Raw genomic sequence first — 14,569 nt, 5'->3', positions numbered from 1 at the left:
GAAATTTATCTCCAAGTCACAGACATCTACGGTAAAGAATCCAGCCCATACACATACTTAAAAACTTGACATCCAGTCCACATAAAAATAATAAATTAACTTCTTTCTTTATTAATGTTGGCTACAGCTACACCCACCTATAGGCCTCATTTTAAATACAAAATTTAACTAACAGAAACACTTAAACTACCTTAAGTTTAAATTCACCAATAACATTCAACAGAAACTTCCATTATTTATAACAAATGCTGACTAGCTTAAAGAAACTCTTAACATCTTTACTCAATCAACTGTTATTTGATCATAAACTATTAGAGCAGCCTTTGATTCTTAAATTTATACTGACCTCTCACGTCTACAAATTATGGGAAGTTACTAGATACTATGACTACTTTTATGAACTTTCTCATTCTTAATGTCATGCACCCTCTAGCAAACATCTAAGTTAAAATAATGAAAACATAGCTTACAACACTATTCTCTCCCAAACCATCCGATACTTTAAACATGGATTCACATTTCTTACTTATATATACCCAAATATTTATGCCAATATGAGTAGCAATGTATTTTTTCCCAAATTTTACTAATATTGAAGATGTCTTTCTAGGATCTGTCCAAAATCAAAATTATGTAGCTATAGTTTGAAACTTTGAATACTACTACTTGAGTTTATCCTTATTATATAATTTGTTAGTTCTCTTTCTTTTCACAAATAAGCTACAAAAATATACTGATCAATAACAATTTAAGATAATGTATGTTTATATATTATAGTACATTGTGAGAACCCTACCTGAGGGTGCTTGACTCTGTTGTAAGGCTTTCCTTCAATAAATTCAATGTAGTCTTTGTAAAACATTAAAGGGCCACACATAAGAGCTTGAAAGTGAAATATGTAACTGAAGAACTCCAGCATTGATGGACTTTGTCTGAAAACACCAATAAATTTTTATAAAGTTAACATTTTCTTACATTGAAAATGTATTTGTGATAGGTACTTACCTCACCTCACACAAAGATATATCAATCTTGTTTGCCCTCCAAGCACAGGTAAAAATATTTTTGCAATCAGTATTTATTCCCCATCAGTTTCACACCATGTAGATATCATGTGAATACTCTCTACCAATAGTATTGTGTCATCTATTCTGGTACAGCTATCTCCCTCAGTTATTCCCATTTAATCTTAATTTTTGAGAATTGGTAGGTATGAACATAAAAACACTGATATGGGAGCAGGGGGGGGGGGCAAGTGAATGAGTTCTGCAGTACTTCTGGAATAGATATGCTCTTTGTAGGAAATAGGAAAGTAACATAAAATAGGCAGAAATGAACATACTGGCACAATTGAATGCAGTAATAACTTGTACAGCTCTAGACAAGTGATTGTATTACTGTACGTGCTGAAGAACATATATGTTTTGTTTGTCACAGGATTGTGTACCTGTGTTAAAAACCTAGCCAGAAACGTTTGCAGTGACCCATAGATGTTGATGTCAGATAGGTGAAAGCTGTAGCAAGATATAACAGAATGAGCTAGGTATCTAGTGAGGCATGCCTGAGCAAAAACATCCTGGGAAAACTCAAGTAGAATATCTTTTGTATTAAAAAGTGGAGAAAGTATAGTGGCTAGTGTGGTCCACCTGAACCAAAACATCTAGGGGAATTGCAAGTAGGGATGGTGCTATGTTCATTATTATGAATTGATGAAGGTATATTGGCTAGTGCAGTCCATTCAGACAAAAAAAATCCAGAGGAAATGCATCATCAGTGGATTAAGTTAGTTTGCCTAGTGTAGTTTACCCGGGCAAAAACATCTGGAGGAAATGCAATATAAATTGAGTATGTCATTTTGTCTAGTGTGGCCTACCCAGGCAAAAAACATCCAAGAAAAGCATTATAAATTGATTAAATTATTTTGTCTAGTGCATTCCACACAGGCAAAAACATCCAAGGGAAATGCATTATCAATTGATGAAGTTACTTTGTCTAGAAGTAGTTTAACCAGCTTCGTCCTCTTCTCACTAAGTCAATAAACATGACTATTGTAAAGTAAACATTGAAAATCACTCAAGAGGAAACCTCCATGGTCCACCACCTCAGTGACTGGGAACTGGGAGTGGTAAGGATTCCTGTGCTCCACCAGAAGAAGAAAAAAAAATGGGGGAGGGGTGGTAGGGAGTCTGGAGAAACATTACACTGGAGACTGTACAATGGGTGCCTGCAATTTTCTATTTTGAAAAGCAGACCAACCCCGATGTATGCAATCAAAGGGTTAGGAGGAATTGGTAGAATTCTGTTTTACTCTTGAACTCCATGAGTAACAGTCCACTAAAGACTGAAATTGATTGATATCTAGTACAGATATATATATATATATATATACACCACTGTGTAAATAGCCAGTGGTCTTACAGAAACACTCCATCTCTACAGTGAGTGTTACATAGTTACTTGAAACTAGTGAGCATTTGAGGCAAAGCACACCTGCCAAAAGGTGGGATCCATAAAGTAGATTACAATTAGGGAAGCTGAAAAAAAAACATAAAAGAAAGAAAGATATCAGACTTATCACAGTCAAAGGTGAACTGACGTTTTTGGAATCACCACGTGAGGTTGACGCTACCTATTAGAGGAAGATACAACCAGGTCATGTAGCTAATGAGCAACGATGGTATCAAAAGTAGTCCACATTCTGGCCTGAATGATCTCTTCCAAAGGATATCAAAGTGGTGTAGCCAAGTACAAAGTGATGTGATAAATCTGATGAGAAGAATGTTGCGGAGATGGTGTCCTTCCATGGATAAATCCAAATACACCAGTCTAATAAGTAAATGAACCCAACCAGTAAGAGTGACAGAGGACAGAGCATGGGAAATGGAAGGATTCCAGGAAATAAAAGGTTGAGAATGTAAACCCTGAAAGAAGGTAGTACATGACATATCTCCTTAAGGAGTGAACTGGACAAGGAAACCAAACAGAATCGGAATGGGAGAATTAGTGGAAAAAAAAGAAGGTGAGGAAATGGGTAGGAAAACCAAACCACTTAAAGTTTCAGCATATGTCTTAGGGAGAAAGGACTGGTTGGGATAGAGGACGACATAGGAGGAATGGGAAATGGATGCTGGTACCATTAAAGGCATAGGATGAATGAAAACAACCAAAAGCAAGAAAGAGTACAAAACAGGCCCCAATGGAGAGAAGGTAAATGGAACAGAAACACAAAAGTTTAAATGGAGGATAAGAAAAGGCATAAATGACAACAGTGAGAATACATCTGTGTAATGAGGGACCACTCCTTGAGGAGAATCTTGTTGGAAGAAGATAAATGATCCATCATCAGATTCAGGGAGCCAGGAAAAGGGCAAGCAAAGACCATAATGTGGTGACTGTACGCCCAGAAAGGAGATCCAGGACCTGAAAGACAAAAACCTGGAATTGATACCCCCTGGCTCAGTGATATAAGTGACCACTGTAGAGATGTCAGAATATACCATAACCACCATCTCCTGTAGAAGAGGAAGTAAGTGGGACATAGCTCAATAAACTACCAAAGGCTCAAGAAGTGTGACATGGAGAGAAGACTCCTTGATCGACCAAAGACTGGAAATATTCAGGAAATAAAGATAAGAACCCCAACCCTCTAAAGATGAGTAAGTGAACAGATGTAAATCCGGACGAGGTGGAGTATACAGTACTCCTGCTGTGGTCCAGACTTTGTCTAACCACCAAGCCAGGGATTTGAGAAGTTCTACAGATCAAGGGGTGTCCACTGAAGGATGTGTGAATTGCTCACTCCCAACTGAAGATGAAGAGGAGAAGGCAGTGGTCAACTGAGTTTGGAAAGAAAAACCTTCCCGAATGGGATATTGAGAGGGGGTAAGAACTGACTTCCACCCTGTCATCAGGTATCCCACTAATTCTGCATCCTGTAGGAGCAGAGGAGTGTGGTCTCTGGACTGTGAATGGGAGAAAGCAAGCAGGAGCAGTCATCCCTAGAAGGAAGAGTTCAAAGACTCATTGAAATGTATATGTCATGCAGGAGTTTGTACTCCCCAACAAAACACTTAAAGAGCTGAGGTTAGTCCAAAAGGTAGGGCCCAGAACTTGAAAACTCGAAATATACCTAGGTAAAGTACATATCAATAACAAAACCATGAAACTTTCCAAGTCTACAAAGTACGTAATGCTAACAAATGTGTAAAACAATCAAACTGACCAAAAATATAAAGTAATAATCAAGATCTAAATTACGATTCGTCTAAAGTAACTTAGTGAAAAATGACATAAATATTTAACTTATCAACATCCGAGCACTGATGGTGTGAAAGACATAATTCTCCCATGTGCAAATAAGTGCAAAGCCACACAAAATGCATCTGAACCCTGCCTACCACAAGTATATCAACCAGGTGTGAAGTGTACATGTTGAAAACTTATCACAGATCCCCTGGGAAGAAGAACAAGTCTTCACCAAAGAGAATGATGTGGCAGCATGCCAACTTATGGAAGGTTCCAATAAAAGAGAGTCCAAATTCTCTACTCACTGATTATATTCTTCCTCAGAAATATTGTCATGTGAAAAGAAGAAATCACTGACCAAATGTATGAATCGAGCTCAATGCGAATTAAGGCCTGTACCTTCTCAGCAAATAAAGTCAAACTTGATTCCTGGGAAGTCATTACTTACACTAATCGACAATTCATACTACGATTTCTTGTTATTCAGTGACAAGAAATAAATGCAAAAAAAAAAATCGTTGAAACAAGTGAAGAATTGAAATGATAAAGAAGCACCTTCATAAATGGTAGTCATATGCGAAAAAACAGATGTCTAAACAATGCCGTGCCAATTGAAAAAGTGAGGTTTCAGTGGGAATAGCAGAGGGAGTTAGCTGTGCCAGTATAGATGGCACAATACTATTGTTGGAAAGTTGTCACATAATATGTACATATTCTGAAATCGTACAAGACTGATGGGGTATAAAGACTGGTGCACTGATTGCAAAAATTGTTTTACCAATACTTAGAAGGCAAACAGAGATCAAGATTGCTTTGTTTGACAGGAGGTAATACTGTTTTGGAAAAAAAAAGAAAAAGGTATACAATTAATTCAAAATAAATATAAACTAATAACAATGTTAATGCTTAGTGTGTTTATTCTTATATTATGGAAAAGTCAACTAACCAGAGCATCACTAAACTATAAAAGACTACATGGGACAGGAAAAACAGTTATAGTTGTCTCAATATGCATGCATGATAAACTCTTTTGTAGATTTTCCTACACTAAAAATATATATCTGATAGATACTTACCTCCCTTCATACAATATCTTTTCTCTTGCAGTTCTGTCCTCTGTATGCAATATTTTTTCACATGCCACTAGTTTTGAAGCTCCTATCTACCTCACAATCAATGGGATTTACTGCATCTTTGCATTTAAATTATCATACGATAACCCTCCACCAATATGAGCTATTGGAAATATATTTTCAATGGAGGAAAATAATAACTTCCAAATATGTGTCTTACCTTCCCTCACACAATAGTTAGAGTTCCACAGTGAAATTGTGGAGGGACCAGCGCAAGGGATCTACAGATATACATCTTTTGAAAGCATCTGACGAACATCAATGGAGTTTGAACCCCCATCAGGATAGGAACACATACGAGAGACCTCACCACTTATGAACCAGATATATTCTTTGCCAAATGTGGTAGTACGTGTTGTATAAATGGGCAGAAATTGTGAGAAGCACATCCAAGAAATGGAAAAAAAAAAAAAAATATTGGGTAAGTCTAGCCATACATCCCACTGAAATATCCAGAAACATTCCAGGATAAGTCAAAATGGTTGTGTCCCTTAGTGTTGAATGGCTAGGGCAAAACAGACCGTATGCGGTAGGCCAACTCCAGTCCAAAATCAAGCATTGTCTGACTCATGGTATGAGGAGGGTTTACAAATTGGATAGAACTGGAGGAGAAAATTTCATACAGTTCAACCAAATAGGGTACATGTGTACCAATCCACAACCAATACCAGACACCTGGAAACCTGACATCTAAATGATTGTAGGAAGGGGCATGCCAGTGAGGCATTTCACTCCAAATCCAAAACCAATTGAACCAGATCCACAAAGCACACCATCAGCCTAGAAGTGTCAACCTCACAGAGGTGGAGTGCCAGGAGGGACTACATGTACCCCATGCAACCTCATACTCTGGATAGGACCACATAGAAACTGGAGCTCACGACTGAACAGCTGACATACTGAGAAACCACATTCCTGGGGTGAATCAACCTGGGGCTATGCAACACAAAATTCTGGGACCCATCACACACAGATGGAGTGTATGAAGCCAAACCTTGTGACTGTTGTAGGATGAGGAATCCTGATTCAACATGTGTAAGGACTTAAGTTGGTTGATTCTGCTTTAATCCAAATCACTCGCTGGGAAACAACATCCAGTTGATGGTAGAATGAGGGATCCCAACTGGGGGGGACTGCATGTGGCGGATCTACTCCAATACTTTTATTGTGTCAGGTGGAGGATCTATAACATCAACACCAGTAGAATAACACTGCCCTAGTCTCTACTAAATGTAATTGAGCACATCCAGGAGGTTGCTTCCATGGTACATCACTACATTGGCTAGGAACTGGTAAGTGGCAAGGGCTCCTATATTCCACTAGAAAAAAGGGGGGAATGCATTGGGGAGTCCAGAGCAACATCAACACCGGAGACAGTGCAGTAGGTGACCCTGAAATCTCTATTTTGAAAAGCAGACCATCCCTGATTTATTCAACCAAAAGGATAGCAGGGATGGGCAGCAATCCCATTCTGCTTTACCCATGAAAGTCCATGGGTTAGTACAGCCTGGAACAGGCAATTGTGTGAAGCAAAATACTGTGAGGAAAATCTATTAGCAGTCTTGTGGAACTCCCATTTCAACAGTGTGCATTACTGGCCATGGGTATACATCAAGATTGGTGGGATCAGCCTCCACTCCAAGACAACTTCAGTGTGACATCCCATACAACCTTTGCCACATTATCCTGTGCAACACCATCCTCTTGGGCTCAACTCCACTGAGGTGGAGCTCTTAGAGTAGCAGGGTGCAACCTGTGCAACATCATTCCCAAATAAGACCACACTGAAGCTGGAGCACATGTATCACCAGCTGACCACCTGAGCTACCACAATTCAGAGGATAAAAAAAAAGACCCAGGACCATGCAACATCAACCTATGGGACCCTCCACACAGAGGTGGAGCATCAGAGGCACTAGGCAGCAGTTAATATACCCCTGTATGACTTATAATCGACCATTCACTGCAGAAATTTATGAATTAGAGAAAAGAAGTACACCTGGACAGACAATGTTCACCACTGAGTGGGATCCATGACCTAAAAGGGGGCATACTTCTGTAACAAAAAATAAATAAAAATCTCAAACCAAAGGAAAAAAAAAGAAGGTAAGTTAACTGGATAATAAACTAAATTTAACAAAGAACTGTAGAAACAAGAAAGTACTACTTCGAAAAAAAAAAAAAAAGGTATTGCATAAATTCACACAAAAATGTAGAATGTCTGAGCATGATGACTGCCTAAGGAGAAGTGATGGTCATGTGGAATCAAACAGAGGGAGTAATTTGTGTCAGGAGGGTGTTTCGCACTACTATTGGTGGAGGATTGCCACATGATAACTTACATGCGAAGGCGCAGTAAACCATGTTGATTATGGATATATGGGAGTTTCAAGGGTAATGACATGTGAAAACATTTTGCATATAGAAGGTAGCACTGAACAAGAAAAGCTACTGTGTGAGAGGATACAAGATACCATATCGGAAAAATGGTATATTTTTAATAATTAATTATAAGTTCAATATTCTGAATGAACATTTATAATCTAAGGTAGCTAAATCAGTATCACATTAAACATAGATGAAATAGTGCTTTTAATAAAACAGAAACAATTATAGAATAGATTTCAAAGACAGAAAAAAGTGAGTAAGAAATGGAACAATACATTTTTCATAAACCACTAACCTAAGAGCATATCGCTTTTGGTCCAGACTAAGTTTTTCTTCTGGCCTTGCTAATCCATCATGAAGACTAAATGCCACACTGCTAACTTTCTGAGTTGCAATCATGACAGGTCTAAAAAATTAGACTTTGAATTAATTAATTACTTTTTATTTTAATAAAAAGTAAAGCTCTAACACCAAATATTAAACATTGAAATTATAAGTGCTGAAACTTAAAGAAATCTAAATTACTACAAAACATTTAACAATATTGGTAGTCTTATTTCTTTATTAGCTTATCATAGAACTTACATACAACAAAAATTACAGAAAATAGCCTGATTTTATATTGTTCAAATGTCCTACCCTGTGATATCTAGTGTCCAACCACCATAGTCATAAGTCAATCGAAGTAGGTGAAGAGAGGAGAGGTAGAGTAGAGCAACAAATAACACTCCTCTAGAGAAAGGATTACACATTAGAACATATCAAGAATACTAATTTTAGCATTACGTTAATACACAATAAAAATCTTAAATTTAAGTAGCAGTAAATGAATAGCTAAATAGAAATAGAAAACCCACAAAAAATAAACTTCATCAACACAACTTTAGCAGTACATCCACAATAGGCTATTCTTAATTTAGAATGTCATATACACATTGTACGACAGTGAAGTATAATACTATTAGAAAAATTACCACAGTTTTCAAGAATAATTCATACTACAGACAGTTTATGAAATTTTTCCTAGTTGATAAATGATCATTCAATTAAGTTGAATAAAAATATGAGGTTATTACAGGAAATATTAGTGAATATTTTCTGAAGATCACACTATGAATGACTTCAAATTAACCCTCTCCAGATGGGTCATGGGTCAAAGGACATGTCATTGCATTTGTCGATTCATATTCAAAATTTATGTCAATAAGTTTGGTATCAAACTGTATATTATAATTCAAATTTTAGTATCATACATTATTTAATTTCTTAATTTAAAAGTAAATATTAAAAAACACACCTAAACATCAATTTTTGTGTGTCATGTGGTATGCTGAATGTAGCACTGGTTCAAATTAGATATCTGTGATGTCAAAATACTAAGTCTATAGTTTCATACAAATTAGGTACTCAACTTACTGATATTGACAAGCTAGAATATAAAATCAGAACCTCCTATCTTTTCTCTTTGTTGATATATCACTAATGCAATGAATCAAACACAGATACCCACCTCTTTCCACTTTTGGAAATGGTCCCTTAAATATACTTACTTCAATAAAATGACATGTGAATAACCATTAGAAAGCTCAAAATGTTCCCTAGTGGCTTTCTTAGCAATATTCATGTGTTAGGACACTATCTCTTTCTTTAGAACCAAGATTTCAAGAATGGAGATTGTGTCTTTAGTCTGCTTGAAATTTCATATTTTTTTAGACTGAAATACAGCTTAGTCACTAAGCTTGATAAATTATAGTGAAATTCTATGGTATCAATATAATTATAGTAATTTATGATTTTCTAGTTATTTAACTGTATATATAAAACCGAAAAAAAATTTGTTTCATATTCTCCACGTGCTAAATTTTAAAAGGCTTAGCAGCATCTGAGTACAAAGGTCGTAACTAGAAGAGATAATTGTTTGCTTTACTTCTTTATTTACTGTTCTATGTTTTAAGAAAAATAGGTTTATAAACTTATTTCTAAATAGCAATAATCTATATACACATATAATGTTTAATCGAAATGTGACTATTTCTCAAAATACCAGTCTACTAAAGTACAGCCAAGAGTAGGTCACTTTGTAAAGACTAAAGGTCAGTTTTACATTATTGGATATGGTAACATGAGAGCACATGTGCTGTATCATTGTAACTTCAGTATTGTTAGCCAGACATGGCTGAAAGGTGAATATAATAAAAATAATGAATATATAGAAATGTATAATGTTATGAGATTTAAGCTATTTAGTTTAAACATTTATGTTTTTGTGTTATAATCTGTGTTCATTCTAGAACAAAAAAAGGCATAATTTATATTCATTTCCTAATTTTTTATGGTGGTTATGAGATCGGTCATATCGACAAACCCATAGAGATTTGTTTGTGAAAATAACAGACAAAATAGTTTTTTTCTTAAGAAACATTTGATAATTACCTGGACATTATAAAGATTTCACATGTGAAATTTGAAAATTTTCTGATGCATAAAAGTATATTTAATCTTAAAATGAAAATTACTTTACATGTTGGATAGCCAATATGCGAAAAGAAAAAAAAGGCATGATAAAAACAATACTTAAACCTTCAGAATTATTAAAATATTTGATATTTTGTGTATGAAAGCATTTTAATGTTTAATGATAGTCTGCCAAATTTTATTGACATACGCTTACTAATTTAAAAGTTATAGCATGAAAACAAGCACAAAATGGTTAAGAAGTTGGTCCCAAGGATTAAGCCCGTGCTAAAAAGAGTCAGCTGGATATAAAAACAACCAGTTTGATAGTCAGAAAATATCTACAATCTGTTTGGCATCTGAAATACATAACTATTTAAGAGGTTACAATGTGTAACTTTATATTCAACTTTTAAGAAAACATGAAAGATACAGAATTCTTTTTCTTTTTTTTTTTGGTTAAAAACAATGTGTAGAAATATGCATTTCTGATATCTATAGTGTTCACACTATTTATACCAAAAGGATTTTTGACCACAAATTAAAAAGTACCTATTATCTATTCATTTTATGTCTGGTTAAAGAAAATTTTGAAAAACAGTCTATACCCTTTTCACACCTATTCTTAGATGTATACAGCAATCTCTCATTCATTGTTAATGCATTAGTGGTTATCATTTAAATGTCAAGACAGAATGAAAACAGTGAAAGGACAAAAAAAGACTGAAATTGTTTAAAATAATTAATTGATATGATGGCCTTATATTTCACAGTAAGTTAGCCAAACTTAGTTAGTCATTTGATTCTTACAAGTTATTTTTAGTAGTTCTAGGTAACAAAATAGTAGAGCAACATAGTTTATAAGCTTGTTACATATCAGGTATAAAGGTTGTGTGTAAAAGTTCAGAAGATCATGAAAACTTGTTAACTAGATTATGAATAGTCAAACATTGTGGTAGTTATATTCCAAATATTGAAATGTAAGAATATGCCATTGTTTTGCAGAGTTGAAATATGTTGAGGCTTCTTTTAAAAGCTCCATTTTGAGCAAGTTTCATTTTTGAGTGTTACTGGAACAGTAAAACAGGCAATAAAGTATACCCCCTACCTCTTCAGACTTTCTCCCAAATTTATTGTTAATCTCATGAACGAACCTTAGCAACATTAAAAAGTTGGAAAACTGTCAATTGGTTGAAAATTCTCATTACCAGAAAAAAAATGATAAGTATAGATACAGGTCTTATACTCATATCAATGAGAGTTATCATGCAGTTGTAAAGTAACAACTACTGTAATACAATTAATTTACCAACTTCTACTTGACCATGAAATATAATCTCTTGTGAAAGCTAACTAAGCGTTATCAACAATATATTTCCACATAATCATAAAGATCCTGCTATAAAAAACCACAAACACATTGTATAAGATGTAATTGTCAGGTATTTAAAAATTATAATATTGAAGAGGAGAGGTGATTATGTACATGTATGCTACAGAAGCTTCCACTTCTACTATAAATATTTATAAAGATATACACACATAGTTACAGAATATACATTGCCAAGTAAAAAAAAAAAAAATCAATAAACCTTGAAGAAAAATCTTTGCTGCATTTTGACAATGCTCTGCTTCTCACTATCAACATTCTCAATGATAAACACACAATAGCTAGACAATTGCTGTCTGGTAGAGAAAAACCTTGAAAGAGAGTCCAAGTTAATATTTTAACAATATTCCCCTGCCATTTTCTTACTGATAATCATAACATCTGACAAGATTTGGTATTTTAATAATAGCACTCCGCTCTTTACTTTCTGAACTTACCATAAATGAAAAAAAAAAAAATTATTTATTCATAAAATACAAATTTGTTACTGGTTCTGTGTGATGAAAAAAAAAAGCTTGCAATACCTATCAGCACTAGCCTCCACACCAATCTTTTTAATGGTAAAAAAAACATTAGTTAATAACTGTCCTCTAAAGAAATTACTTAATTCACACAATTATTCTTCATCTTCCTTCAAGCACATAAGGGTGTTGCAAAATAAATCACACTTTTTTCCCTGAGAACATAACAAAGTAAAATAAGATTTTAATTCAATCAAAAAAAGTAATTCCAAATATCAATATTGCTTGATTGGGCCACCATTGTTCTCAAACACGAGTTTTAATTGATTTGCAAAAGATTTCAGCAACGCAAAAAACATGTCTGTTTTTGTGGCTGTCTCTGTGAGCACATTAGTGAGAACACGAATCAAGGTTTCTCGTTTGTGTCTCTTGCATTCAGGCTAAGTGTCCAACATATATTCTATGTATTGTTGAATGAAATCTCTTAACCTTTTTGGCAGGATTTAAACCTGGAGAGTTCCAAATCCACATTCCACCACTTTTTCACGGACCACTCTTTCAAATTCAGCAATTCTGAAACTTTTGAAGCATTAATCGGATTTTTCAAATCTGGCAATGAGCTGTGTCAATTGGAAGACTTGAATTCTCAGAGCATGTCTGCGACTAGTTTCTGAGCCATCCTGAAGGCAGCATATGCATCACGAACCTGAGTGAGCACCATGATTCAAAAGTTTTTGCATGAGTGATGAAAAAAGTGTGATTTATTTTGCAACACCCCTTAGAAGGAACTCACAAATGACAATCATGTAATCCTATCCAATATTAATCTCTTTAAGTGATTAAAAAAAATTAGTCAATAGGCATTAGTATGTGGATTTAATCTGTAGTAAGCTTACAACATTTCTCACTCAAGCAATTATTAAATAATGAATGTCCCTCAAACTATACAAACTTATTACAATCACTTCACAATAAAAAATCCAATTTTTTTTTTGGGGGGGGTATTAAAATTTATTACCTAATTTTTAATTCCGATACCTATTTCTGAAGAATATTTTTCTGACTTGATTACAGACTTAGCAATGAATCCATTGGATTAAAAAAAAAACTGGTTAAGATGTTGATACCATGTTTTCTATAGTGGTTATAACATTTAAAAATGTTAACAATTAACTGACTATTAAAGTAAGAAATATCTTACCTGTGCATAATTTGTGGATTTACATTGTTCATTATAATGTAGGACAACGTACCCAAGACACACAAGTGGCTGATTTGGCTGTAGAGGGAAAATTAACACTTTTTAATCTTATACTAATTTGGTATATTACCTCTTAAGGATTGATATACATTAATTATCAATGTTTAATAAATTATGTGACAAGCAGCATAATGGTTGACTGAAGAAATTTGTGAAGATTTCTATCTTAAAGAGCACTGATATCTAGTGTAAACAATGATTTAAATGTAAAATATTAATGATAGATTATGCTGACAAAAGTGTTTGGTAAGACAATAAATTTTACTGTTGCTGGCTATGGTTACATTAATTTCGACTGAGTGATTATTGCATTTGAGTATAAATAGATGGTTATTAAGCATAATGAATGTGAATAAGTAGCTTAAATCATTTCACCTTGTATATGAAAGGTTAAGCTTTTTATTGCTGAAGTTAATGATCTTCAAAGCCACGATTGGAAAAAGAACTCTATCTATTTTTGTCTCCAAAATTAATAATGTTTCTAATTCTTTTATTCTAATGTTGAGTAACTGATTTAATTGTTAATCTATTCTTTTTTTTATGTCATTAGAAAGTATTCCTTCAGGTTATTCTAGGTCATGTAAAACAAAGTAAAATCATCATACTGTGTAAATGTTCTTTCACTGATAAATAAATAGTTTGCCTTTATCAAAAACTCCTACTTTATTATTCAGATTTCTATACACTATGAATAAAATACTAGGAATTAAAGAATACCACAAATAAAGGCATAAGCCACAAGACACTAAAACATATTGCATGTCCAGAACATGCACAAAGAAATAATGCCAGAAGTTAAAAGTTAATTTTTAAACTTCAATTTGAATTTTCACATTGCTAACTTCATAGCCTCTGACTTACAAGGTTAGAATTATTCCTTTCACTATAAAGGATACCACACTAAATTATGCTTCTTTACAATAGTTTGCCAAAAACATATAAAATAATTAATTGAAACATAAGTGAAATTAGAATATCACAAAAAACGTTTTTCTTGTACTCTAAACACCTTAAATTTCTGGTATATTTATACAGAAATTAACCACTTAGATGTTGTAGGGGTTATTATTAAGGTTTTTCATGTATCATAAGTAATCCTAAGTGTACTATTTACTTTTAAGCAATGTTACAATTCAAAACCAACAAAATGTATACTTTAGTATTTTTGTAAATTCTTGACAATTTTAAAAGAAGTATAAACAATTTTTCAGATATATTAATTTGGCAACTCAGTATC

General features: G+C 34.0%; 1 protein-coding gene across 1 annotated transcript in view; it reads right to left on the bottom strand.

Moving 5' to 3' along the window:
* LOC106457991 (lysophospholipid acyltransferase 1-like) overlaps positions 1 to 14,569 on the bottom strand; it is a 58,873-nt gene that overhangs the window by 24,125 nt on the left and 20,179 nt on the right. The window contains exons 3-6 of the mRNA XM_022384104.1: positions 13,273 to 13,350; positions 8,406 to 8,498; positions 8,062 to 8,172; positions 797 to 932 (exon numbers count right to left, since the gene is read on the bottom strand). Of these exons, the coding sequence (XP_022239812.1) occupies positions 797 to 932; positions 8,062 to 8,172; positions 8,406 to 8,498; positions 13,273 to 13,350 (418 nt within the window). The remainder of the gene's footprint in view (positions 1 to 796; positions 933 to 8,061; positions 8,173 to 8,405; positions 8,499 to 13,272; positions 13,351 to 14,569) is intronic.

This window comes from Limulus polyphemus, unplaced genomic scaffold (assembly GCF_000517525.1).
Source record: "Limulus polyphemus unplaced genomic scaffold, Limulus_polyphemus-2.1.2 Scaffold401, whole genome shotgun sequence".
In the NCBI taxonomy this organism is placed as follows: Eukaryota; Metazoa; Arthropoda; class Merostomata; order Xiphosura; family Limulidae; genus Limulus; species Limulus polyphemus.
The sequence above is the reverse complement of the archived record's forward strand: the minus strand, read 5'-3'. Positions and strand labels throughout refer to the sequence as shown.